The 25,249-nt window shown below is 49.9% G+C and overlaps 1 protein-coding gene across 1 annotated transcript in view; it reads right to left on the reverse strand.

Annotated features, from left to right (window-relative positions):
* SORBS1 (sorbin and SH3 domain containing 1) overlaps positions 1–25,249 on the reverse strand; it is a 217,063-nt gene that overhangs the window by 88,584 nt on the left and 103,230 nt on the right. The window contains exons 2-5 of the mRNA XM_054728616.1: positions 19,888–19,937; positions 17,648–17,716; positions 13,721–13,876; positions 4,504–4,616 (exon numbers count right to left, since the gene is read on the reverse strand). Of these exons, the coding sequence (XP_054584591.1) occupies positions 4,504–4,616; positions 13,721–13,876; positions 17,648–17,716; positions 19,888–19,897 (348 nt within the window). The 5' untranslated portion in view covers positions 19,898–19,937. The remainder of the gene's footprint in view (positions 1–4,503; positions 4,617–13,720; positions 13,877–17,647; positions 17,717–19,887; positions 19,938–25,249) is intronic.

Below are 25,249 nucleotides of genomic sequence, written 5' to 3' on the forward strand. Positions count from 1 at the left end.
ATCTCAGCGTAGACTCTCATGGAGTCTACGTCTCTCTCTGGGTCAAGCCGAGGACCGACGCACTCACCTGGAGGGGCAGGCCCGATCCCTCACCCGCAGGAGGGAGCTCAGCCAGGAGAGGCCCCGCGCTGAGTCAATGTTGACGCCGATCCTTGGCTGACCTGCACTTAGACCTCCTGACTGAAGAAGGGTGCCCAGGGAGGGGCTAAGCCAGGGAAAGAAGCCCCAGGCCCCCAATTACTACACCTCCTCTCCTCAAAGATTCTCCTCTTTATGAGTTTGGCTTTAAAAGTTTAAGTTCACTGAAACTCTCAAGGGTCTTTCATGCTTTTCCCTTAGGAAATGGAGACTCGGAAGAGCCATCCTTATTTGTACTCACAGGAGACAGAGGTCTAATGGAATCCTGAGCTCTAGCACTCACTTCCATAAGCAGAACAATCACAGCTCACCAAGAAGAGAATGCTAAGGGCTTAGCATCCACATGTGCTCTCTCCTCGGAGGAAACAAGTCAATGGAACTAATTATTAGAAGGAAGCCAGGGTGGGGTGAAAAGCATGGAATCTCCAATTTCTGACGTACATGGAACAAAGGGATCCGACAATAAAGCACTTGATTCGCCTACCAGATTGGGCTGTACCGGGTTTATCAAACTCCAGCCATTCCCACCCAGCCCACTAGGAGGCAGTGCATTCTGGAGGGATGTGATCAGCCCCAGGGCTCCTGGCTTCAGAGCTAGAAAGCTACATACGGTCACATCTCCCTCCCTCTCCCTCCACATGACTCCTCCTTGGGGCTCAGCGGAGCAGAAGGGCAGGAAATGGGGGAAATCTCCAGACTGATCCTCATGTCAGTGAGAGCCATCTGTCAACCTGTGGCTCACCTGGGAATTAGACCATAAGATGTGCAGTTTATTTTCCTAGTGTTATGGCTGAATGTCTGTGTCTCCCCCCCCCCCCCCCCCCAAATTCATGTGCTGAGCCCCTAACCTTAAGTAATAACTTTTAAAGGTGGACCTTTAGGAGGCACTTAGGATTAGGTAAGGTCATGAGGGTGGGCCCCCAAGATGTGGATAAGTGTCCTTATAAGAAAAGGAAGTGACCAGAGGCCTGCCTCCCTTCTTATCTCTCTCTCTCTCTCTCTCTCTCTCCCCCTTTCTCTCTCTCTCTCTCCCTCTCTCTCTCTCTCTCTCTCTCTCCCTCTCCCGCTGTCATTCCCCCCCTCCCCCAGCATGTGAGGGCACAGTGAGAAGCAGCCATCTAGGAGCCAGGAAGAGAGCCCAAACCAGGAACCAAACAGGCCAGTACCTTGGACCTCCCAGCCTCCAGAACTGTGGGAAATAAATGTGTGTTGCTTAAGCCACCCAACTATGGTGTTTGTTCCAGCAGTCCAAGCCCAGACACCTAGATGCCCTTCACTGGCCCCGGTCTCCAAATGGCACCGGTGAGATCATTAGAGTGCGGTCAATATCTGGTAAATGGGTGGTGACCAAAAACTGGGAAGATACAAGGGTATGGGTCTATTTTGAGGTTGCTTCCTATTTTGTTTTTACTTCTTTGTGGAGTGCAGGTGGCAAGGGGTAAAGGAATATTAGCCAGGGTAATCGGTGAGAAATAAAAACGTTTGATGAGCCTGGATTAGAATATCAAGCCAGAAGCAGCTGACCTATCCCTTAACAAACTCTGTTTTCAAATAACCTGGATGGAGAAAAGCCTCCTTGGGTCCCTTGGGGTGACTTGATGCTTATGACCATGCCGGTGGAATGCGTCCACATGACACATAAATACTGGCCAAAAAGACAAAAGGAGCAGCCCCAGTTCAGTAGTAACCAGAAGCAAAGCCTTCGAGACGTGCTCACCTGGCCCCCGTGAGCACAGGCTGGAGGCTGGGGCGCGTTTATAGACTAAACGGTGCTCTCTAGAAACCAAGTGCTTGAACTACCACGCACCCCAGGGACCGTGGGGTACGGTGATAATGGTGGTCAGGGAAGTAAGTAAAAGACAATTTTGAATTAGGCTCAGATTTACTTTTACTCTGAGCGGGAGTGTCCCACGTGTGATTCCTTCTTGTCCAAAGATAGAAATCAATTGCAATGAGGTTTTAACTTGATTTGGCTCTGGCCATATACGGTGCCACAGCTGCATTACATCAGGCACGAGCCTTCCCAGGGCCTTGACCCGGTGGAGAGGACGCCTCCCCAGAGTGCTGACAACGCACTCAGAGCCAGAGGCCTTCCTGTCCTGGGGCTGCTTTTAGCCCCAAAGAAGGAGGGGGCAGCCACAGTCCCCTTACATGGAAGGCGCTGCTTCGTTGTCAACGTGGTAGGAACCACATTGGCAGTCCGCATCCTCCCCAGCAGGCTACTAATGAGATCTCATTTCTCTTAGCAGAAGGCGAGGCAGTGAAAAGATGGGGCTGCTTGGAAGAATCTGAGGGGCTCCTACTTTATACCAATCCCCCCCTCCACTGGGGACACCAACACGATGATGCTGTCCGAGAGAGGGCAGCCCTGGCTCCCTGTCACTGGGGGCAAGGACAGCAGGGCAGCAGGTCCAGGCTGGCAGGAGGAAAGGAAGCCTGTGGGAACATCAGGGACAGGCTGCCCCTGAAGCTTCTGGACCCCGATTCAGTCATTCTGAGGAGATGCTAGGTCTGTAGGGATATGAGAGCCTCCTTCAGCTGAAACCAGGCCCGGGCAGTCCCCCCAGCCACCTGGCTGCTCTGAGCCAGTGAATACTTGCAGCTTTGGCAATGGCTCTACAGACAAGTTGTACTCAGCCAACAAATTCAAGAGGTAAGGCATGACCTGAAGGTTCTTGATATTTGGATGGGCAACTTTACCCTGAACATACGGGATTCACCTGCGATAGCAGCAATTTACTAGGCTCCCTTTAAAAAAAGCAACGTTTTGGATAGTGACAGATAAGAAAATACGCTCTTCACAGGCGATATTACAGGATGTTCACACTTATAAAGCTTACAAACTCCTCGAGGGCGACATTTAACACAGTGATCTGAACACAAGTGCCCAATAAAGCTGCGGTAAATGAATGTGTTTTAAGTGACTTTTGTTTAGTTCACATGCTTTTAAAATTATCTCTTTTGAAGAGCTGCTTAAGAAGCCAAAAGGAATCGGTGAGCTATCCTTGAGCTAAGTCACCGAGGGGAAGAGGGCGTGCTTGTACGTTTGCCCGGCATGGGTCAGCGCTGTTTCCTAACCGGGCCGAGCCGCCTGTATCCATTCTGGAGAAGGACGCCTGTCGGCCGCAGGCAGCAGGCAGCACGCTTACCCGCCTGGAAGGTCATAGAAAAGGAAAACTAGGGCACGCCACCTACTGGGCAACCCAGGTCCCCGTGTCTGATGAAGACTTCAGGAGGCGCATTAGCAGCTCCTGGTTCTAACCAGTGGCCCTGGATGCACCGGCCATGACCCAGAGAGGCAGCCGCGGTGGGGGGAAGGCTTGGTGGTGCTGCTGGGCACACAGGCAGACCATTAAGTGACCAGCTCTAAAGCTGGGGAGGCGGGGTCTGCAGAGAGGCAGGAGGACGTTATCTCCGACTCGGTTTCTCTTCAGGGGCCAGTCCTCGGGAACAGGAACCAGAGGATCTCTGGAGAAGGCGTGTGGGAGCCAGGAAGGAAATGCAGAATTCCCGGGCTCCCGGCGGGTCCTGGGAGAGGCACCCTGTCAGAGGCAGGCCCAGGGAAAGGACCCCCGAGGAGCACACTTCTGCAATACTTTTGGGCAGCACAGCTTCCTTTAAAAGATGGAACTGCTCCGTTCCATGGATGCGGCTCCTCTATGTAAAAACGCCCCTCACAGATTGCCTGGATTAAAACAGGGCCATTCCTTTCTTCAAAACAGCAAAGTAGCCACAGGGAGGGGAGGGGCCATCAGGAAAACAATCTAGGGCGAGAGACTGAAGCAAAATGATCTCTACTCCCAGTTGTACACCTGGGGGGTTTCTCCTAGGGCAGGGAGAGAGGTTTAAACTACAGGTGCTCCCATTTTGACTTCTAGCTGCTGCTCCTGGGCCAGGGCGTGAGGTCTGGCCACAGCTCCCCATCTGAGGCTGAAAAGGGAAGAGTTGCTGGAACTCTTACAGCCCCACCTGCAGCAGGTTAACGGAATAAACACAAGAGTGCACTCTTGTCTTGAATATTACACTCTAAAGAGTTTTTAACAAACAGGCTCAGAACTTTTCCCCACTATCCAAGGCCAAATGGCTTCCCTGTTCCAGAACATTCCTAAACACACGCTACTACTATAACACATCGGGCCTCTATTTCCAATCCCCTGGGACAGACCAACCTGGGCCCACACCTCTGCTCCCCTCAGCCCCAGCTCTCCCTCAGGCTGGGGCCTGCGTTTCTCCAGAGTGGCCAGCAGCACAACTCTGAGCCAGCCCATTCCCCAGCGGAGCAAGCCGGCAGTACAAACGGAAGCTAAACGACTTAGGAACAGGTGCCCCTCACTGGTGCCCACCCCGCCCTGGGCACATGCCTACCTGGGGCTTGTCGGAAGGAAGGTTGGGGTGCACGCTTCTGTAGCCCTTGGCAGCGAGTGAAGAGGGCTGGGCGTTTCCATTGGCATCAGCGTTGGAAGAAAGCCGCCACTCATCTGCGATGGAAGAGAAAACAACACCCTCACTCGCAGGGAATGCTCCGGTTCCCTCTAATGGAAGGGCCCCGGGTGGAAGGCAGGGACAGAAGAATCAAGGGACACATACCTGCTGGGGAATCCTCTGACTCCAGCACTGTGTGGGGTGCAGAAAGGATGAAAACAAGAAAAAGGGGGGCGGGGGACAGAAATGGTTACATTCGCAGGAAACCAGCAATGCGCCCGACAGAAAGGCCCAAGTCCAGCGCCCTGCTGCCGGACACAGAATGCCCTCAGTCCCCGCGGCCTAATTACCATAGGAACCCACTCTAAGCCACGATGTGCTCACAGGCGCTGACCTTTGCAAACACAAGGCTCACATTCACAGCAATGAAGAAACAATTGTTCCTTGACATTCTTATTTTACAGACTGAAAGGCAACAGAACTCCACTGTCCAGTCCCTCCTCACTAAAGCTCATCCCCTCCTTCACGCCTGATGTGGGCACAGAGTGCCCCCCCTCATTAGCAGGGGGCTAATGAGCAGACCCCGGAGAGGGAGAGGAGATGAGCACTTTCCCCGTGGCTGCTGGTGCTGGGCTCGGGGACAACATGATTTCAGCCCAGAGGTATCTGCTGTGGTAAGGGCTTCTTTTCTCCCCACTGCTTTTCTTCTTTCTGTTCAACGAGCCACATAAACATTTAAAATCTAATCACCCTTTCTGAGTTTTCACTGCACTACAAGGCACCCTTGTCTCCCTCCAGCCGGCTACTCCCCTGCCCTCCCAGTCACTGCCCGGTATATCTGAGACCCTAAACCTCTCCTAACTTGACCCACTTAATGCCATGGGGCAACAGGGCACAATGGTCATGAGCTCGGCTGGAAAGGCAGCTGGACCTCAATTCAAATCTTGACTCTATTACCTTTGGGCTCTGTGTCCCTGGTGATAAGCCTCAGTTTCTCCATCTGAAGAATGGAGATAATGACATGCCTGCTTCATAAGTGCTGTTTTAAGAATTAAATGATATAATGCACGAGAAATGCTTAGCCCACGCCTGGCAAAGCTCAGTAAATGTCTACTCTTATCATCTTCTGCATCATCTCTCGCCTCTCTTCTCTATCCTCCATCTAGCCCAGTGGTCGGCAAGCTTTTTCTATAACAGGCCACACAGTAAATGTTTTAGGCTCAGCGGGCCATATGGTCTCAGTGGCGACTAAACTCTTCTGTTGCAAAACAAGAGCAGACATGGATGATATGCATATGAACCAGTGTGGCCACATTCTAATACACCTTTATTTACGGACACAAATTTGAATTTCATGTCATTTCCAAGCGGCATATAATACTGTCTTGATTTTCTTTCAACCGTTTAAAAATAGAAAAATCATTCGTAGTTCACAGGCTGTACAAAAATAGGCACGGCCACATCTGGCCCCGGGGTATATTTGCCAACCCCTGGTCTAGCCAATCCCTCAGCTTCCTTCTTCTTCCTGGGCGCCTGCTCTTGTCTGACTCTGTACAGAGATGAGAGGGAACAGCACAGCAGTTCTCCCAGCCCAAGGCTCCGTTTCAGTGCGTCCCTCAAGGACTAGAGATGGGCTTTCCAGATGTTGTTGAGATTTACACACATTTATTGAACACCTTTCTGCCAGACACTGTCAGTCACTTTTGCTCCCGTTTAGTATTTTAGTGCACACGAGTCTTTACTTCATGGACGAGGAAACAGAAAGGCCGACTGACTTGCCCAAAGTCACACAGCCAGGAGGCGACAAAGCAGTCAGCCCTCTCCAGAATGAAGTACGGTGCCCCGCCCACCATCCCTAGGAGAGTCAGCAACCCCACATGGGCCACAAAGCGGAGCCTACATTTCAGGGAGGTGGGGGAGCCACAGGTGTCAGAGCTGCATCAGAATCACAGAGGGCAGGCTGCTGTGCTCTGCCCCGCAGAGCCTCTGACTCATGATGGGAGGTTAGGTCCAAAAATTTGCGTTTTTAACATGTTCCCAAGGGAGGCCAAGGCTGATGGTCCATAACCCACACTTTGAGAACCACTGATACAAGGAATACTTAAAAACATCCTTGTTCTGGAAAACTAACTATATTTTTGTTTGCTTATTCCACCACCGCCTCCCCCCCCCCGCCCCAAATCTGGTCAGAGTTTTTACAGATTTCAGTTGATTATTCCTTTAGTAGGTTGCCTGTTGCATTTCTGCCCCTCGGCCCCCCGAACAAATCACAGGTATTTGTCTTCTCTTCCCAACCACAGAAGTTGGGAAATTTACAGGACTTGAATTTTACTCACATTATTGCAATGTATTAGCTTGTGTGACCAAGGGCAAGCTGTCAATCACTCGAAACTTCACTCTTGTCATCTATAAAACACAATCCTTACTCCATGTACCCCTCGCAGGGTTGCTGGAGATCCAGAGGTCAGGTATGTGAAGTAGCCTCAACGTGAGCATTTTCAACCCTCTCTGTTGCATCCATCCAGAACCCTGGCCCTCACACTTCACGGATCCTGAAACACCAAGTGACACACTGCGACAATGACTCTCCCTACTCCCCGGCACCTGTCGCTTTTACTGTCCCACCCTCCTGCCTACATTATTTCTAGTCTACCTTTGTCAATCATTCTATCAAATTTATTAGATTTACAAATACACTAAAGTACCCATAGGCTCTGAGTGAGGGGGCTTTTCCATACAGGATGTGAGCCTTCTACATGGATTTTGAGCACCTTATTTTGCACCTTCTTTGGTTCTCAGTTGGGTTGGTTCTACTCAGGTGACACTGGCAAACAGATTATGCCGTGGAAAACTGAGAAGAGTCTGTGCCGGCGAAGGTCTGGGCATCATAAAGGGACTCCCACGTCGGCCCCAGACTGCCAGGTTGGAGTCCTCACTATCTCGCTAACTGCACATCCTGCAGCAAATGACTTAGCCTCATTTGTGAAAGAGATGTTATCTGCCTCTTTTGAGTCATGAGGATCAAAGGGAAATGTCTGGCATAAAGTATGAGCTCAGTAAACTAGGAATCCAAAGCAAAAGGGGAAAAAAACTGCCCAGATATAGAAGTAAATTAAGAGTTGCTAACATCTGCCATTTAATAAATAGTGTCAAGAACATCCTATTCTTGGGGCTCAACCCACTTTTTCTTCTAATTCCTAGTCATTAAAACGGTTGCCCTTGCCCTGCGGGACCCAGGACCCCTCTGAGCATCCCTCCCCGCGCTTCCTTTAAAAAGGACAGCTGTGTTTCTGATGTTTCATCTCCCTTCATCTGTTACCCCGTCTTCTGAACCTTGAAGGCTGGCGGCAGCAGGATCATGATGTGCCCGAGTACAGCACGTGAAATCTTATGCACATAACCATCAACTATTACCTCCGGTGTGAGGAGACTATCAGAAAGCTTCTTTCAATAAATGTCGGAAAGCTGGATCCCAGGTAGGCTCTGCAGCTCGGAAGAGACCCGAGCCTTCCCACGAGAAGGAAGTAATATTTATTTTGCCTTATCTCTTCCTCCATCTGTCCTTCACAGACAATCTTTTCTGGCCTGAGACAATAGCTCCCTGACATTTTCTTGTATCTCTCTCTGTGCTAATTTCATTTTGATCTGTTCTACATTGTTTTACTGATCAGTTCTTCTTGGAATCTTAGGACAACTTTCTCTGAGAGAACTGACGCCTTCTGGTAGAGTGTCTAATAGATGAGATGTGTTAAAAGTGGCTCTAGGAGTGTTTTAAGCTCGTCATGTTTATTTTTTACTCATGCTACGTGGTAAAGAACTTAACCTTACTCAAAAGGACGTCTGGCTTTGCCCTCTGGCTTCTGGGAGATATTCTCTAAACCCCTGGAAGGTCATCCTGATAGGAGTGTCCCTGAGCCACACCAATAATGTGACTCAGGGTATCAGCACATGGGCAGTGGGAAAGCCTATGTAAGGAAGTCTCAACAAAAACTCTGGACATGCCCAGCCAGTGTGGCTCTGTGGTTGAGCGTCAGCCTGTGAACCAGGAGGTCACGGTTCCATTCCCTGGGTTGCAGGTTTGATCCTCAGTAGGGGGCATGCAGGAGGCAGCGGACCAATGATTCTCTCTCATCTTTGATGTTTCCCTCTCTCTCTCTCCCTTCCTCTCTGAAATTAATAAAAATGTATTTTTAAAAAACCAACAACTCTGGACACATGGCTCAGGGGCACTTCCTGGTTGGAGTATCTGAGCATAGTGTACACCTCGGCCAGGAACTGCACGTCCTGACTCCACAGGAGAGGACACTGGAAACTGTGCTTCTCCTGGCTGATTTTAATCTGAAATAAACCACAACCATGAGCATAAGAGCTTTCAATGAGCTCTCCGAGTCCTTCTAGCAAATGATCACCTCTGAGGATGGTGTTGGGAATCCCCTGAACTTGGAGTTGGTGTCAGAGTGAGGGTGTTCTCTTTTGGGGACTTTCCCGCCATCTCCCGGCCCTGATTCTCACACATGTGCTCATAAAAAGGACTCTGCGGTAACAAGGGCAGGAAATGCCTTAAACTGCTTCAATGTTAATTTTCTCGTGACACCTTTCTGCTCCTGCCATTTCTGGAGAGCAAATGCGAGGTTCAAACTAGAGGAAATGAGCTGATCGCAGGTCCAAGAATCTTCATGCCCAAAGCTGACTTGTTTCTCAAGAACCAGGCAGGAGTGGAGCCAACTGGCACAGAATGAGCAACATGTAAGATTTGACCTGGATTTTGGCTTGTGAGTTGAAATGCAGGGAGTGATGGTCTTCAGGCTACACCGGACAGGAAGCGTATCACACCCATCACCAGTTCAGGCTCCCTGTCTCCTGAGTGAAAACGCCCTGACCTGGGACGTGGTGGGGTCACTCTGAACCAGGGGCCAACACTGAGACTGGCCAGGCACTGGCATCAGGAAGCAGGGATAAGGTAATGCCTCTCGCAGTAACTTTAGTGGTTCTGATCCAAAACCCAAGGTCCACGTTCTGAGATTAGGAGGCTGGTTGGGAAGCCACGGTCAGGGACCCAGAGTCAAGCTACCACTTGAGAGCAGGAGTCTGGACTGTGGGTTTGAACTGGGCAACTCCAAAGGCTCCATCTGCCCCTGATCCCCAGCATCTCCGCCTCCCCATGTTCATTTGATCAGGTGGCTCCCAAATCCATACTTCGACTCCAAATTCCCCCTAGAAGTTCTTTCCTTGCCAAAAAAAATTCAAGACATCTAACGAAGGAATTCAACAGCCCTTCACATTCCTGCATAAATCCACCATCTCCATGAGTGCCAGTTATTCTCCTGTCCGCACCGAGCTCTACCCCTCCATGCTCCTTATCCACACTGCACCGAGCCCTGCCCGTTCCCTCTTCCGAATCCACTCACCCTTGGCTCCTGCTCTTCATTCCTGCTGCCACCACGCCAGGCCCAGGCCCTCATGGCCTCTAACTGAAATTACCGAATGTCTTTGAGGGGCCTCCTGTCTGCAGTAATTAGAATGGTTACATGCCTGGCTCTGTGTTAAGTGTTTATATGAAAGAGCTCATTGAATCCCAACAACTCTATTACGATCATTCCTATTTTGTAAATGAGAAATTGAAGCTCTCTAAGGCTGAGTGATTTGCCCCTATCACAAAGACGGTAAGTGGCAGAGCTGAGCCTCGGAGAGCTCTATGATTCAAGGACAAGCCTAGGATGACAAGCCCAGGATGAGAGTTGGAACAAGGACTGGAAACAGGGGGTATCTCTGAAATGTGGGTGTCAAAGGCCCATGTAAGGAAATAAATCAGATGCAAGTGCTGGGCAGTATTGGGGACTGGAGCTTCCAGTCTAGGCCAATGATCAGCAACTTGGAGACCTGTAGGAATGGAAGAAGGTGGCAAAGGCAGGTAGCAAGGTGGGGAGGGGGGTAGACAGAACAGCTGGAGGACAGTTACTGGCCTAGTGATCAGGGAGGGAGCTGGACACTATCTGGCATTAGTTCTCTGTGAAGACATTGGGGGTAGAACGCATGCCCAATCCTTGGCAAGAGCCACTCATTACCTCGCACTTGGTAGGGCTTCCAGTCTAGACTGGGCATGGCTACCTGCAAATATTGTTAAAGACTATTTTCACGAGGCAAGTCCAGGCCCAGGGCCCCCTAGGCCTAGGACAGGATGCATTCTGGTATGGGCTAGCAAGTTGTCCAGAGGCCCAGAGGGAGGGAGTAGTCAGGAATGAGAGGAAGACGAGGGAGCCAGGATATTGGCCAATGAGCAGCAGAGTACAGGGACAAGATCACCAGGCCGGAAGGTCTTATCTCTAGAGTCACATCTTTTTAACCTCACCCCCAGTGTTAACTCGTTCCAGCCTGTTGTGTACTCTTAATCAGTATGGGGCTTTCCCCCTCTACTTAAAGCAAACTTATTCCTTTCTACCCAAATTGCTCTAGCACACAATATTGAATTTGTCCAGTGAATGGAAATCAGTTTGTCAGGTCAGTTTCCAAACCTGTTAGGCCACACAGCATTTTGGAACTAGAATGGCTTGGAAACCATGTTACCCAGTCCCTCATACTTCAGATGTGCTTAAAATGTGTGACTTAACCACGGTCAGAAAGCAGGAAGTGGATTAGGGGCCCACGCCTGGCTCTCCTATTACAACAAACTGCCTTCTGTCCTCACCTAATGCACCCAGAATTATTCTCCCTTTTCCTTCCTTTCTCCCCGCTTTTCATCACAATTCCCAGTGACTCGCTTAGTGTCTGACACAGAGATGATGCTAAGTGAATGGCTGAATGAATAATTTGGATTCAGTGACCTCAATTTACGAGGATGAAAATAATCTACTAAGATTAATGTACTGTAAAGTGTGGATGACTGATAGCTATCCCCTAATTCTTCAGAGTTTTTGCATTTTAAAACATGATCTTTTATCACCCAAATTAGCTGTTATAAATGTATAAGACATTGAATTATTTGGGGATTAGAGAGAGTTTCCTAAAGTGACTCAAATAACTGCAGAGTCCTGTAGTGAAAGCCTACTGACAGCGTGACCCTGGGTGGGTAGCTCAGTTTGTTCAAGTGTCATCCTGATACACCAAGGTTGAGGGTTTGATTCCCTGTCAAGGTACATATAAGAATCAACTAATTAATGCATAAATAAGTGGAACAACACATCGATCTCTCTCTCCCCACTCCCCTACCCTTCTTTCTCTAAAATGGATAAATTAAAAAAGAGTAGCATTTGCATTGATAGTGCCATGCTATAACCACCAGGGGGAGCTCAAGGCTCCTCCTTCCCTTCACCTCTCATTCACCACCAGAGAAAGGGCCAGGTGGTGACAGGTCGTTTTATTGAGCCATTGGGCGGGAGGAGGGTTTTTCTCTTTAACCAGCACTTGGGATTCTCTCTTCCCCAAACGTCCTCCAGCTTGGGAGCTGGATATTCCCAATTAGGCCTGAAAAGGTTGGATTAGACTTGTTTTAGGAAGAAATTATTTTGCCTTCACTTCCTGGCCCCACCTTTCCTGAAGATGAGAATGGCAAACAGCAGTGGGGCAAGAGTCGGGCATAAGTTCAGGAATCTAGGGCCAAGAAGCTACTTTTGAGTTTTAGTGCTGGAGGCCACTCACGGCTTCCCTTAGTCAAGGGAAAAGCAGCTCACACTCCAGCCTGGACTCGCCCTCGGACATCTGCCTGGGCACCTGCTACAGGTGGCTGGGACAGAAAGAAAGCCAGTTCCCAGGATGCTGGGCACTGACCATCCCCATCTTGTCTAATTCCCTTCTATCACCACACACTGCTCCCCACTATGCCAAAGAGTTTTCACCCCCCCTTCCTTTCCTCTCTGGTCCCAAGGGAGTAGTCGTCACCCCAATTCCTTTTCTCCCTTTATTTCCTTCCTTCAAGAAACTCCCATCCCTTATAGCAGTAGCTCTCAAATGTGATCCTCGGACCAGCAGCATCAGCATGACCTGGGAACCTGTCAGAAATGCAGAACCTGAGACTGCACCCCAGCCCTTCGGGTGGGAATCAGGAATTCTAAAGCTCTGACGTGGGCGCAGGAACCTGTGTTTTTATCCAGGTGATTCTGATGCAACACAAGTGTGAGGACCGCCCACGCCCCCCCCCTCGCCCCCCAGGTGGAGAGGGCCATCCTGCCCGATCCTGACAGTGCCTGTGGAACCTCAACATCAGCGTTTCCCAGCTCCCGGGACCCTTGGGCTATGGAAAGCTCTCTCCAAAGAGGCCAAAATAATCAGGTCTTCCCAAGGTTCCAGAGCATTTGGAACTAGAATGGCTTGGAAGCCATCTTGCCCAAGCCCCTCAGGTTTCACATGTGTTCAAAGGTGTGACTTATCCAAGGTATGAAAGCACTACCAAGGCAGTGGATGAGGGGCCCATTCCATGCCACCAGGTGTGGTGCAAATCACCTCCCGCCCTTCATCCTCACAAGGATGCAGCAGGCAGTGCGGGTGAGATTGCCAGCATTGAGAGACTAACCATATCCCCCGAGCTCGCACAGCCAATAGGTGGTGAAGGACCTGAACACACATCTACCAGCTCCCGAAGCCCCAGGTCTAAACCTAGACACCCAGGCTTCCCGAGTGGCGGGGCGCGTGGGGAGCGGGGCTTCGGACGGGCTTCTTTGTCTCGGTAGCTCCCAGTCTGCACTGAGACCTGCTCTTTTGGTCCTGCTCCCTGAGCTGCCAGGTCACCGCCCGCCAAGCCTGAGCCCTGCCCCACCTTTGCTCTCCTGGGAGCCAGGTCAGTCAGCTGCCTGCACTTCTCAGTGCCCTCTGGTTTCCTCTCAGCCCCAGCCCTGCCTAGCCAGGCACAGCCCAGCCCTCAGAGACACCTAACCGTTAGCCCATCTCTCCGCTGCCTCCCCATGTCCCCAAGCCTCTCTGTCCTCACCAGTGCAGTCAGCAGAGCCCCCAGTCCTGAGACAGGGTGTCTGCCCACCTGTCCAGTCCAAAGCAAAAATAAAGTGGTGGCTGCTGCTGTGCCTCTGCCAGAAGCAAGGGGACCCTGTCAGTTCAGGGCATTGATCCCCATGTGTCCCAGGTGGGACAAAAAGCTGACTGACCCAGGGGCCCCTGGGAGAATCAGGAAGCAGCTGATGAATCCGTGGCCCTTCCCACGTGACTTGAATACCTGCCCCTAGTCGCAGGGGTGGCTCACCTGGTTTGCTTTCGTATTGCGGGGTTTCCTGAGGGCTCACAGGGCTACTGCTTGGGGTGTCCCTGTAGGAGGATGAGGCCCGGAGAGTCACGGCTCCCTTCCCAGTGCAGACTTTTGTAGGATCCATGTCTGAAAAGGAAAGATCCAAAAGAGAGGACTGAATGCAAAGCTCCTAAAGGATTAAGCAACAGTCAGCAATCAACTTGTTACGGCTGGGGGATGAGATGAACCTGGTCACAGCCACGCAGTCTTATGGTCAATGAAAATTAATTTGTGGGTCGTGGAGAGGAATGAACCCCGTTTTCAGAGGTTTACCACCCATCATGAGGTTAGGGGGAAATGGAGTAAATGTATGAGTTACAATATCAGCTGAAGACATTTCAAAATGAAAGCGGGTTTCTTTCTTTTATTAAATGAAGTTTAGGTTGGTGAGCAGACGTCTGACCAATTAGTAAGGCGCAGAGTTTATGAAAGATTTCTCAAGTTTCCAGACCATCCGTCTTAGAAAAGCTCTAGGCTCATCAGGAATTCAGTGGTTTTCTGCAGAGAATCACTCTCTAGTGGGAAAAGGAAAAGAAAACCTGCACCAGCAAGTCAGGACCCTGAAAAGATGAGACAGGATCTGCTGCCTGGGCAGAACGACCAGGGGAGAGAGCCTCGCATTCCAACTTAATGAAGAAAATGCACACCAAAGGAAAGGACCGGGAACGCTAACTCCTTCCCTGAACAGTGTGCGCGGCACCCAGCGGAGCCGTCACTGGGTCCCGACCTCTCCGCAGTTGACAATGGCCTAATAACAGGCCCGGGTCATCTTTCAGAATCGCACTGAGAAGCGTTTCAAAACAGGCTTCAAAAGAGCTGGCTGCTCACCCTCCGGAGAGTCGGCCCGGGAGGCGCCGCACGCAGAGCACAGCCCTCGCAGGCGCACGTGCTCACGCTTTTTTCTGTGCGGCCGAGCTGAACTGAATTCCACAGCACAGCTGGGATCGCTGACCTAAAATCGTCAAGCCTGGGATTATGAGGTCAAGTTTAAGGTGGGCAGTGGACAGGATGTGGGCTCAGACGTCCACCTCATCCCCAGGCCTGTGCCAGGCAGAGAGAAGCGAAGCCTCTTTTCCAAGGTCAGCCCAATTCAGAGGGTCCCTGTGCGGCCACGTGAATTCTCGGGGAGACTGGAGTTCTAAGTAAAGTACTGGGAGCTGGACCCCTCTAGGGAGAGCCTAAGAAGTCCCTGTACCTCAGACCTGCACAGAGTAAATGCTTAGCCTCTGGGTGACCCTTCTCCTAAAGAGGGCAAGGGGCACAAGGTAGCTGTCAGTTTGTCTCCAGGCTGGCTGGCTCACAGAAACACACACACACACACACACACACACACACACACACACACACACACACAGAAAGGAAACCAACCGAGGAAGTGAGGAGGAGTGGTTCCTAAGCATGCAAGGATTAAGCCTCCAATCTTTGTTAGAAGGAAAGAAGAAACACCATGCATGATCTGCTCACAATTAAAAGAAGAAACCAACCCAAGGAGAGGTACCTGGAGGGAGTACTAGGCCTGGAGAGCTTTTCACTGTCTTCACAGGAATTATTTTAACAGCAGAAATAGAGCGTGCGCGTGAGGGGTCGGTGGTTGCTGCAAACACAAAAGGGTAAGTGGTGCCTCCAGGAAGGACATTTGGGAAACACTCAGGCAGTTGAGGAACTCGGCAGGGACAATAGGAGGAAGTCGCCCACATGGAAAGAACACTAGAAAGAGCAGTAGATGCAGTGATTTGAAATAACCTGCTTTCTCTCTTTGGAGTTCTGTGCCAAGACGGCAGAACCCTCCCTCCTACCGGTGCCCGCGTGCAGTTGGTCAGTGTCTCTGTACCTCCTGCCACACCAGGAACTTGCCAAGAGTTAGAGATGCAGATGGCCTGGCAAACAGAGGAAGGGGAGAGAATCAGGGTCCAAGGGGCCCCTGAAAGGATGCTGGGGTGTCTGTGCTGGGTTGGGGGGAGGGGCTTCGAGAAGGAGAGCTATGGCTCCGGCCCCAGGTGAGTGGAGGAAGGAAAGGGACCGGTCTGTGAGTTGCCTGGTTCTTTCAGCCATCTCAACTGCTTCCACAGAATCGTACCTTCTGGGGTCCTGTGCCTGCTCTGACAAGTATAGCCCTCTGTCCCCACGCAAATCAGAACCCCCATCTGTCGGGCAGCAGATGGTCTTGCTTCAACCCACCCTTTCTCGGGCAAGAGGTTGCCAAGTGTCCAAGTGCATGTTCAAGACAAGGGCAGCACCCAAGTGCGCAGCCCGGGATCTGACCCCGGCTGAGCTTGAAGAGCCGGGATAACTCATGGGGCGCGGCAAGGGCTGCACGTGTGAAGGCACAAACATGCTCTCGCAGCAATCCTGTTTATTCACTGCTCTTTAAGACCAGCGGGGAGACTGGCTGGTGGGAGACTTCTGTTATGTTATCATTTTCAGAGGAAGAAGCCAGAGGCTCAGAGAGCTGCTCAGAGTCACCCGGCTCTCAAGGGAAGAGGCTGAGGCGAGAGCTCACTGTCCAGGCACTGGGTTCGGGGACCTCCTTGGGCCACCAGGATGACCTGTGGGTTGCATCTGCCTCCTCCTCCCAACCAAAGGTGATTTTTACTGAAGAGAGAGCAGAAACCACCGCCATCTGCCGCCCTCCCCCCACGCCCCTGAGCCTCTTCCTTAAGTGAATTCACAGGGACTGACGGTGTTGCTGGCACCACAGGTTTTAAAAGCATCAGAGTCCATCCTCTCCTGGAGCCACTAAAGCCTCCCCTGGAGCCACTCCACAGGCACCGCCCTTCAACTTCCCCCGGTGCAACTCCGCCTGATTGTCCAGGACCCCGAGAACACGGCCCCACACCCTGAGTGTAGGAGGACGGCCAGCAGGGAGGCAAGAACAGGCCGGCAGCAGGACACCTCTTGCCAGAGGAACCGCCCCAAACCACCGCCCCACGCCCCACCCCTCCGCTCTCTATGCCTTCCCTCTCCAGCTCTTCCTTCTGACTCTGCATTTGGCCTTGTCGCAAAAGGAACACTTGGCTTAGCCAGCCTAAAATTACAAAAGCCAAACACGTCAAACTCTCTGAAGTTACTTAAAGGCCCAATGATAGGACTTCTGCCCTCCCTCTCTGACAGCCTAAAATTTAGTGGGGTGACATGGAGAGAATCGCTGGCACCCAGAATTTGAAGCAGGAATAAATACTGCAGATCATGCAATGCCTGTGTTTTCTAGACACACCCATAAGGACAAAGGACCTCCTGAGATGTCTGTATCTTATCACCCCAACCCACACCTCGCTGCAGAAGTGCACGGGAAGCCCTGCTGCCGGCTACTTGGGCAGCCACACCGAGACATTCGGGATGAGAGATGACAGGGCAAATGGGACCTCAAAGGTCATCTTCTCCATCACTCATTTCACACTTAAATCTTTCATCCTAAAATTTTTAAAAACTGAAAATATGAGAGGATGTGCATGAAATGAATGCCACGGAAATCATTTATTTCAGCAACTAAGGCTCTTGCCTCAGGGTCGGGGCTATGAAGGTGAAATGCCGGTGAGGAAAACTTCAGGCTGATAAATGCCATATGCAGGAGGCAGGAGGTACACCTCGGTCTGTGTATTTGATCTGCTATTTGAAACACCCTGTGAGCAAGGGACAGTTTTTAATCAGTCACGTCACAGTGGGAAGCAGCAGCCTCAGACTCCTGAGATGCAAGATCATGCTCACGGTCTCAGAAACTCAGTGTGGGAAACAGGTCTCCAGTAAAGGGCCCGATTGGACCATGGCTATTCCCAGTGGGCAGGTGGTCCCGCCCCGGTATCCTGCCCCTTCTAGAAATGCTTCCCAGTACCAAGCCGGGCTTCCCTTTAAAAGCCTTACCTTTGTCCTGCCCATTGCTGCCTGGTGCCAAACCGTTCACCACGGCTTTAGAAGCGCCAACGTCACATTCTGGAAGAAAGAAAGAAGCATGAGGCTAGTGATAAGGACTCCCCAACATTTGTTGAGTCCCACCCGGTGGGAGGTGCTGGGGACATGTGGGCTCTCTCAGGCCTGGAGATGGGCCCCCTTGGGCGTCATGGGAGAATTCTGAGAATTGTGTGTTGTCTGGTCCAGGAGAGAAGGCAAAAGCTGTTTTCATGCTGCTCTGTCCAGCAGAGGTTAAAAGAAATATTTCCCACAGAACAGCTTTCTTCCTAATGATCATTTTTAATAGCGGCATAATACTCCACCATGTAAATACAGCATGAACCTAGAGTCCCCACCTTCATGTGGGTGGTGTTTTTGTTTTCTTGGAATTAAGACAGAAATTCCCAAGAGTGGGGTTATCAGGTCAGAGGGTCCAGACTTTTTGGACTCTGGCTGTGAAAAGCCTCCTTCTAGCACCACACCCGAGAGGGAGAGGGAGAAGCAGGGAGACCTCCCTCAGGCACTTCCACACCCTCGCCCTCCGGCCCGGCCCTCCCTTCCTACTTCCTCTGCCCTTATTTTGCCAGGAGTAGGTAGCAATGCCAGTTTGGGCTAATTTTGACATTAGAAGAACAAAACAACTTTAGGCTGCAGAGCCAACGTTTAAAAAAATGACAACAAAAACAAAAAAGCGTTACAAAGCAGGAGCTGCTGGCAGTACCTGAGCCCCTTGGAGGGAAAAGGTGTGCAGCCTCTTATGCACAAGAGCACCGAAGGCATCAGGGGCAAGTCCCCCCCTCGCAAGGAGGACATCGGAGCTGGGAACCCATGGACAGAAGACCAGCCGAGCCTTGCGCCTGGTACTTAGGGAGCAACGCCCCACTTAATCCTCACACAATCCCCGTGAGTTGGTGCTTTTAGGATGTGTTTTACGGAAGAGAATGCAGAGGGTCCACCACAGGCCCAAGGTCACAGAGTGGTGCCCGAGGTGTGGCCCTGAGCTATCCCACCCAGAGCCCTCCTCAGTCCTAAGCACACACATCCTCCCGTTTAGGGCCTGGCTAAAAGGGCACTGTATGTAAATACGTGGAAAGACTTCTCATCCTCAGATTTCTGGAACATGCTGGAAATAACGCAGGATTGGAACACCCTGAATAAGCTAGTCCCTTGGTCATCCCCCTCACCCCCACTGCCTACAGGTCACGGGAGGCTCCAGGCGGACCCTGTGGCCGAGGCGGGCTCAGTGGCCGAGGCGGGCCCAGTGGCCGAGGCGGGTTCAGTGGCCGAGGCGGGCTCAGTGGCCGAGGCGGGCTCAGTGGCCGAGGTGGGTTCAGTGGCCGAGGCGGGCTCATTGACTGAGGTGGGCTCAGTGGCCGAGGCGGGCCCAGTGGCCGAGGCGGGCCCTGTGGCTGAGGCGGGCTCAGTGGCCGAGGTGGGTTCAGTGGCCGAGGCGGGCTCATTGACTGAGGTGGGCTCAGTGGCCGAGGCGGGCTCATTGACTGAGGTGGGCTCAGTGGCCGAGGCGGGTTCAGTGGCCGAGGCGGGCTCAGAGGCTGAGGCAGACAGGCCTTAATCTCCAGATGGAAACTTCTCTGCCTCAAACTCCTGGCTGCACAATGAGCAGGGGCTTGTTCCATTTCCCATCTTCCCTAGCCCCTGCTTTCCACCTCAGCTCTAAATTCAATATAATCAAAACTGGTCATTTGTGTAGGTCTTGATTTTTACTACCACAGGCATAGCAAAAGGGGAGCAAACTGCTCCGTCAGCCTGGATGAAGGAAGTGTTAGATTAGCTTGCACCCAGGGGCAATTATAGTCCTTTGGTGCTGCACTCAATGAGATTAAGAAATGCCACTGAGGTGTATACATGTCAAAATTTATCAAATTGTATACTTAAAAGATCCACAGTTTACTGTATGCCAATTATACCTCCATAAAGTTGTTAAAAATAGAGAGAAAGGAAGCTATTACGAAGATGAGGACACATGAATGTAAAGTGTATAGCATAGTTCCTGTCACGTGGTAGAGAATAAATCCTCAACAATGCCTGTGATGATAGTGATGACGACGATTTATGACAAAGCTCTGGCACTTACCCAGGTCTCAAAATAAAAAATGAAATGTAGTTGGAAGCTTCAGAGTAAGCGGGAAATCTGGGGAAACTGCCCAGTTTTGTAGATTTGTCCAGAAGAAAAGGGGTTTTAAATGACTTACCAGAGCTCATGGTGGTGACAAGTCTTCTGCAACTGGGGCTCGGCACTGCTCTGCAGAAAAACAAAACCACACAATGAAACCGATGAATGGCAGGTTCGAGATAAGTCCTGGTGGCTCACATTGAAAAGGAAAAAACAACACATACATCCTTGATAAAACAGAGCTGAACCAGGAGTCAACTTGGCCAAGCTTCTGGTCTGCTACGTACTAACATGACCGTGGGCATGCCACTCAACCACCTTGGCCACAGTTTTGTTGCCCGTATTTGATTTCAATACTATCCACTCAGCTCTAATCCTATATAATAAAACCCTGATATGCAAATCGACCGAACGGCAGAACGACCGGTCACTATGATGTGCACTGACCACCAGGGGGCAGACGCTCAACGCAGGAGCTGCCCCGTGGTGGTCAGGGCACTCCCACAGAGGGAGGACCACTCAACCAGAAGCTGGGCTCATGGCTGGCGAGAGGGCGCAGGCCAGGCTGAGGGACCCCCTCCCTCTCCCCCACCACCCCACCCCCCGTGCACGAATGTTGTGCACTGGGCCTCTAGTATTCAAATAAAACCCTAGAGTTACATGAGTGCACATGGGTCATGGAGAGGGTGGAGGAAAGAACAAGTTTTAGGAGAAAGGTGAAATCACAATATTATTGGAGGTTAATAATAACAAGAGCAGCAGCAATAAATATAGCTTACAAAGCACAGGGAAATGTTCAAGATGCTTTAATTATATTAATTCACTTGATCCTCACAATGACCCTACAAGGCAAGCACTAACACTGTGTTATTTCATACAGGTGAGGAAACCGAGGCGCAGAGAGGTGAACAGAGAGTTGCTACTGGAACCCAGACAGCCTGACTTGAAAGCCCAGGCTCTTAGGCACTACACTCACCACTGACACTTAAATGAATAACCCTCTCAGTTGGTATGGTCTCATCACCAGTAATGTCATTAGTTTCTTCTTTCCTAGAACTTCATATAAATGGTATCATAGTGCATGTAATCTTCTGTGTAGATTCTCTTGCTAAGCATAACACAATTCAGCATTTGGCCACATATATGTGGGCCTATTTCTGGACTTCATTCTGTCCCACTGATCTGTCTTTATCCAATAACTCACTGTCTTGATTACTATAGCTTTATAGTAAGTGTTGAAATCAGGTAGCATGAGTCTTCTAACTTCGTTCTTTTTCAAAATCGTTTTGGCTTTTCTAGGTCCTCTGCATTTTCATATAAAGTGTAGAATCATCTTTCAACTTTTACCAAAAACAAAAACAAAAAGCCTGCCGGAATTTTTATTGTGATCATGTTGAATCTATAGATTAAGCTGGGGGAAATTTTAACCATGTTGGATTTTCCGGTTCATGAGAATAGACAATCTCTCCCTTTCTGCAGTCTTTAGTTTCTCCCAGCAGTGTTTTGTGGTGCTCAAAGCACAGGTCTTACACATATTCCCAATAGCCAGGCGTCGCTGAACACATATGAAGGGCCATCTGAAAAGCACGTCTTTGGGATAAGTGGAACCATGCTATTGCAGGTGTGGTCCGCACACCAGCGCACTGGCATCAGCTGGGAGCTTATTAAAAATGCAGAAAACTCTGACTCTACACCAACTGAGTTAGAATCTGCATTTTGAAAAGATCCCCAGCTGGTCCCTATGCCCTTTAGGGTGTGAGAAGCAATGATATAGAGGAAATCAACTCTCAGGTGCGTACATTCTGTAGCAAGAAGGTCAAGGTATGGCCTGAGGCTCTGCACAAGGAGACAAGCTTTAGTTTCCTTTTTAACATGGGCACCTGTTTCCTTTCTAGGTGGCTGCCTTGCTGTCCTTGGAATTGACCGAGCAGAATGCTCAAGGCAACAAGGAAATCACTCCAAGTCCTGTGCAGCCCAAATCAGCACGAACTTTGCCTCTGTCACTGTCAATACACCTGAGACGACCCATGACCTTCAACAGCCCCCTCAGATCACTCTCTAAGCGGTGGAAACATGTGTTCTCTCAGTCAAGAACACAACCTGTGTTCTGAATGCCCCAGTGGTTTCCAACCCTGGTTTGATGATACATCGATTTGCTTCCCAGGACCAAAAGGGCTGTGGTAATAGCATCCAAACATTTTCATGTAAAACATTATTTTGGTAATCAACTTTTTTATGTTAAGGTTTTATTTATTTTTTAAAGCATTATTTAAGAAATGGTATTATTCAACCACAGAGCTATCTTAACAGAAAGAACTTCTATTCCTTTACAGTCCTTTCTACCTCCATCTATTTGTATAAATAGCACTTACATAGTTGTAACCATATGTCTGAGCAGTTTTGTGTTCTAACTTTTAAATTAAATATTTCATGAACATTTCCTGGACTTCTACAGTCATTAAATCCATAATTTTAGTGGCTGTATAATATTTCATAGTATTAACATGACATAATTCAATTACCAATTCCCTCTGTATAATTTACTTTAATTCATCTTAATTTTGTAAATAAGTACATAGCACAACAGCATTGTGCTATGGGGAGAGATGAATGAAAACGTTTTATAAACCAAACACAAAGGATGCCTCGTCTCACACATGATGAGTGGGTAGCCCTTTGTGCATTTTATATTTCTTAACATAGATTCTGGTGATTTCTAAGTGTCGGCCCCTCTTACTTACAAACTAATCTTAAATACACACGGTCAGGGCTAATATCCAATATACTACCCATCACTTTGCCACAATGTCCACCACCACAGCAGACGCCAGCTGAGGCCGTCTCGGGGCACCCCTCCCTGTGCCAGGTGCTAACCATGCAGTGGCTGGTTGTAAGAAGCTGGAAGAGAATGGGCCCAGGCTGGTAGGTAGGACACTGTTTTGATATTTTAAGAACTAGTATGACAGCAGGTGTCAATGATGATGCATAGGTGAGTACCAGCTCTGCACACAAAGACTTCTGGGGGAGGTACGTTCTGCTGTTGTCACTTGGTGATGGATTGAATCTGCAGCAGGTGACACAAAAGACGCAGTGGCCGTTTAAAATAAAAACTGCAGCAAGAATGGCAGTGGCAGCTGTGCCAAGGATGGCAACAGGGGTGGCAACAGCAGTGACACCCTATCCAGACTATTCCAGAGCCTGATTCTGGCTCTGATTCCAGCCAACTCAGCCTCCTTGAATTCCTGCCCTGTTCTGAGTGCCATTCCCCCGCCTCCCATAAACTCAGAACTACCTGAGATTTTGCCAATAAATCCCTTTTCAGTGTGAGTTGACCAGAGGTGGTTTCTGGTCGTTTGCAACCCAAAAACCCTGACCAAGAAAGACGAGGAGGAGGAGGGCATCCCTAAGGTTTCGCTGGGAGAGGAGAACCTTCATCCCTCTGCAGTAAGACCAGCCAGATCTGAATCCCACGTGGCTCGGCAAATGGTTTTGTCAGCGAAGATGCATCCGGAAGCTGCACAAATTGAGCCTGACCAGAAGAACGCCAAGAGCTTTTTGAAAGTCATAATCCAGTCCTTGCTGTTTATTTAGACACTAGAGGCTCGATGCACGAAATTCATGCAAGGGGATCGGCCCTCGCAGCCCTGGCTTCGTCTGTAAGGACATCTGGTCTAATTAGCATATTATGCTTTTATTATTATAGATAGTACAAGCTATTACAATCATATGTAGAATGTGAGAGTTTATTTTACATAAAAAACCTGTGACACTTAATATTTGTTTTAAAACTAAGCTGTAGAGAGCTGATTTGGTTCTGAACATGATGGCGCCTCTTTGGAATTTCTCCCATGTGTCCCCTCCAAGGGGCACCTTTGGGTAAAAGCCAAAAAGATGAACAGTGCCAACTAGTGACAAAACCAGACAGCTATTCCCCCAATGGGTTGCAGGAACCTACACAATATCACAGCTAGGGTGGGCCAGTAAGGGTCCAGCCACCATTCCACTCCTTGGGCCATGGGACCTACCATACTTGGTCAAAGCATCGCAGCATCCACATAAGCATTCCACCAGAAGAACAAGATGTGAAGTAGCCAGACTTGTTAAGAATGCATCTGGATAGTTAACAGTTCGGTATGGTCCCTCCCTCACTCCACGACCCTATAATTCTGAGATGACACAGAGTGAATAATTACTGAAAAGCAAAAGTTATACTCCTGCTTCCAGCTGAAATAGGATCCAATAACTAAATATGGGTTTTTGTTGGGGAAGGAAAGAAAGTCCTTATATGGGTGGTTCAGGGATATGTGACTAGGGAGGAATTGAGTTTGCCTGTAAGAGTGAGTTCAAGGTCCAGCAAAAGGTTGTGGAGGAGAATGAGCCTTTGGTTGACCTCTCAACAAAGCACGCTCCAGCTTCTCCTATGCACTGCGGTATTTTGCCTCCACGAGCCTCCCCCCACGCCCCCCCACGCCCCAAACACACACACTAACACAGGACTGTAAGTTACAGGAGTGGAGACCAGATGTCATCCTCAGGAGCAAGGATACAGTGGGTGCTCAATCATGAACTTTGCCCTTGTCTCTATTTAGCCTTCAGAACCTACTTTGGAGTCTTATCTCCAAGATAACCAGACCCTCCTTAACTCCACTGCAGATGCTTAAAAGGAAGCTGGCTCCCTGACCGAACTCTGGTTAAACTCTAGCTTTGAAATATAATCTGGGACTTGATATATTTGTAGCTACTTCCAAAGGCTTGAAAAGCACAGGGACAGCTCACAGAGCCTTACTGCTTTAAACTTACTGCTTTAAACCACCAGCAAAGCCATGCTTCTCCAGTTTTTCAATAGCTCATCCTCTTCTCAATCTCTATTAATGTCATTTCTCTTCAAATGCACTCTCTGCGTTATTGGAGGGGGTGCAGAGGCTCCTCAGAAAGCCAGAAAGGATAAAACACTGTGCTATTAACACTTCCTTGCATGGGGAGGAAGTTAGGATAAACTCGACCCTGACATTAACTTCAGTCTGGAATCCCATAGCACAGTTGGGGGCTCAGAACACAACACACACAATCTTTCTTTTTCTTTTTTTTTTTTTTTAATATATATTTTATTGATTTTTTTACAGAGAGGAAGGGAGAGGAAGAGAGAGTTAGAAATATCGATGAGAGAGAAACTTCGATCAGTTGCCTCTTGCACACCCCCCACTGGGGATGCGCCTGCAACCAAGGTACATGCCCTTGACCAGAATCGAACCCGGGACCCTTCAGTCCGCAGGCCAACACTCTATCCACTGAGCCAAACAGGTCCAACCCGGGCATGTGCCCTTGACTGGAATCGAACCCGGGACCCTTCAGTCCGCAGGCCGACGCTCTATCCACTGAGCCAAACCGGCCAGGGCCACACACAATCTTTCTGTGAAAAGATCGATGCTTCTGGAGAGGGA

This window comes from Eptesicus fuscus, chromosome 17 (assembly GCF_027574615.1).
Source record: "Eptesicus fuscus isolate TK198812 chromosome 17, DD_ASM_mEF_20220401, whole genome shotgun sequence".
NCBI classification, from domain to species: domain Eukaryota; kingdom Metazoa; phylum Chordata; class Mammalia; order Chiroptera; family Vespertilionidae; genus Eptesicus; species Eptesicus fuscus.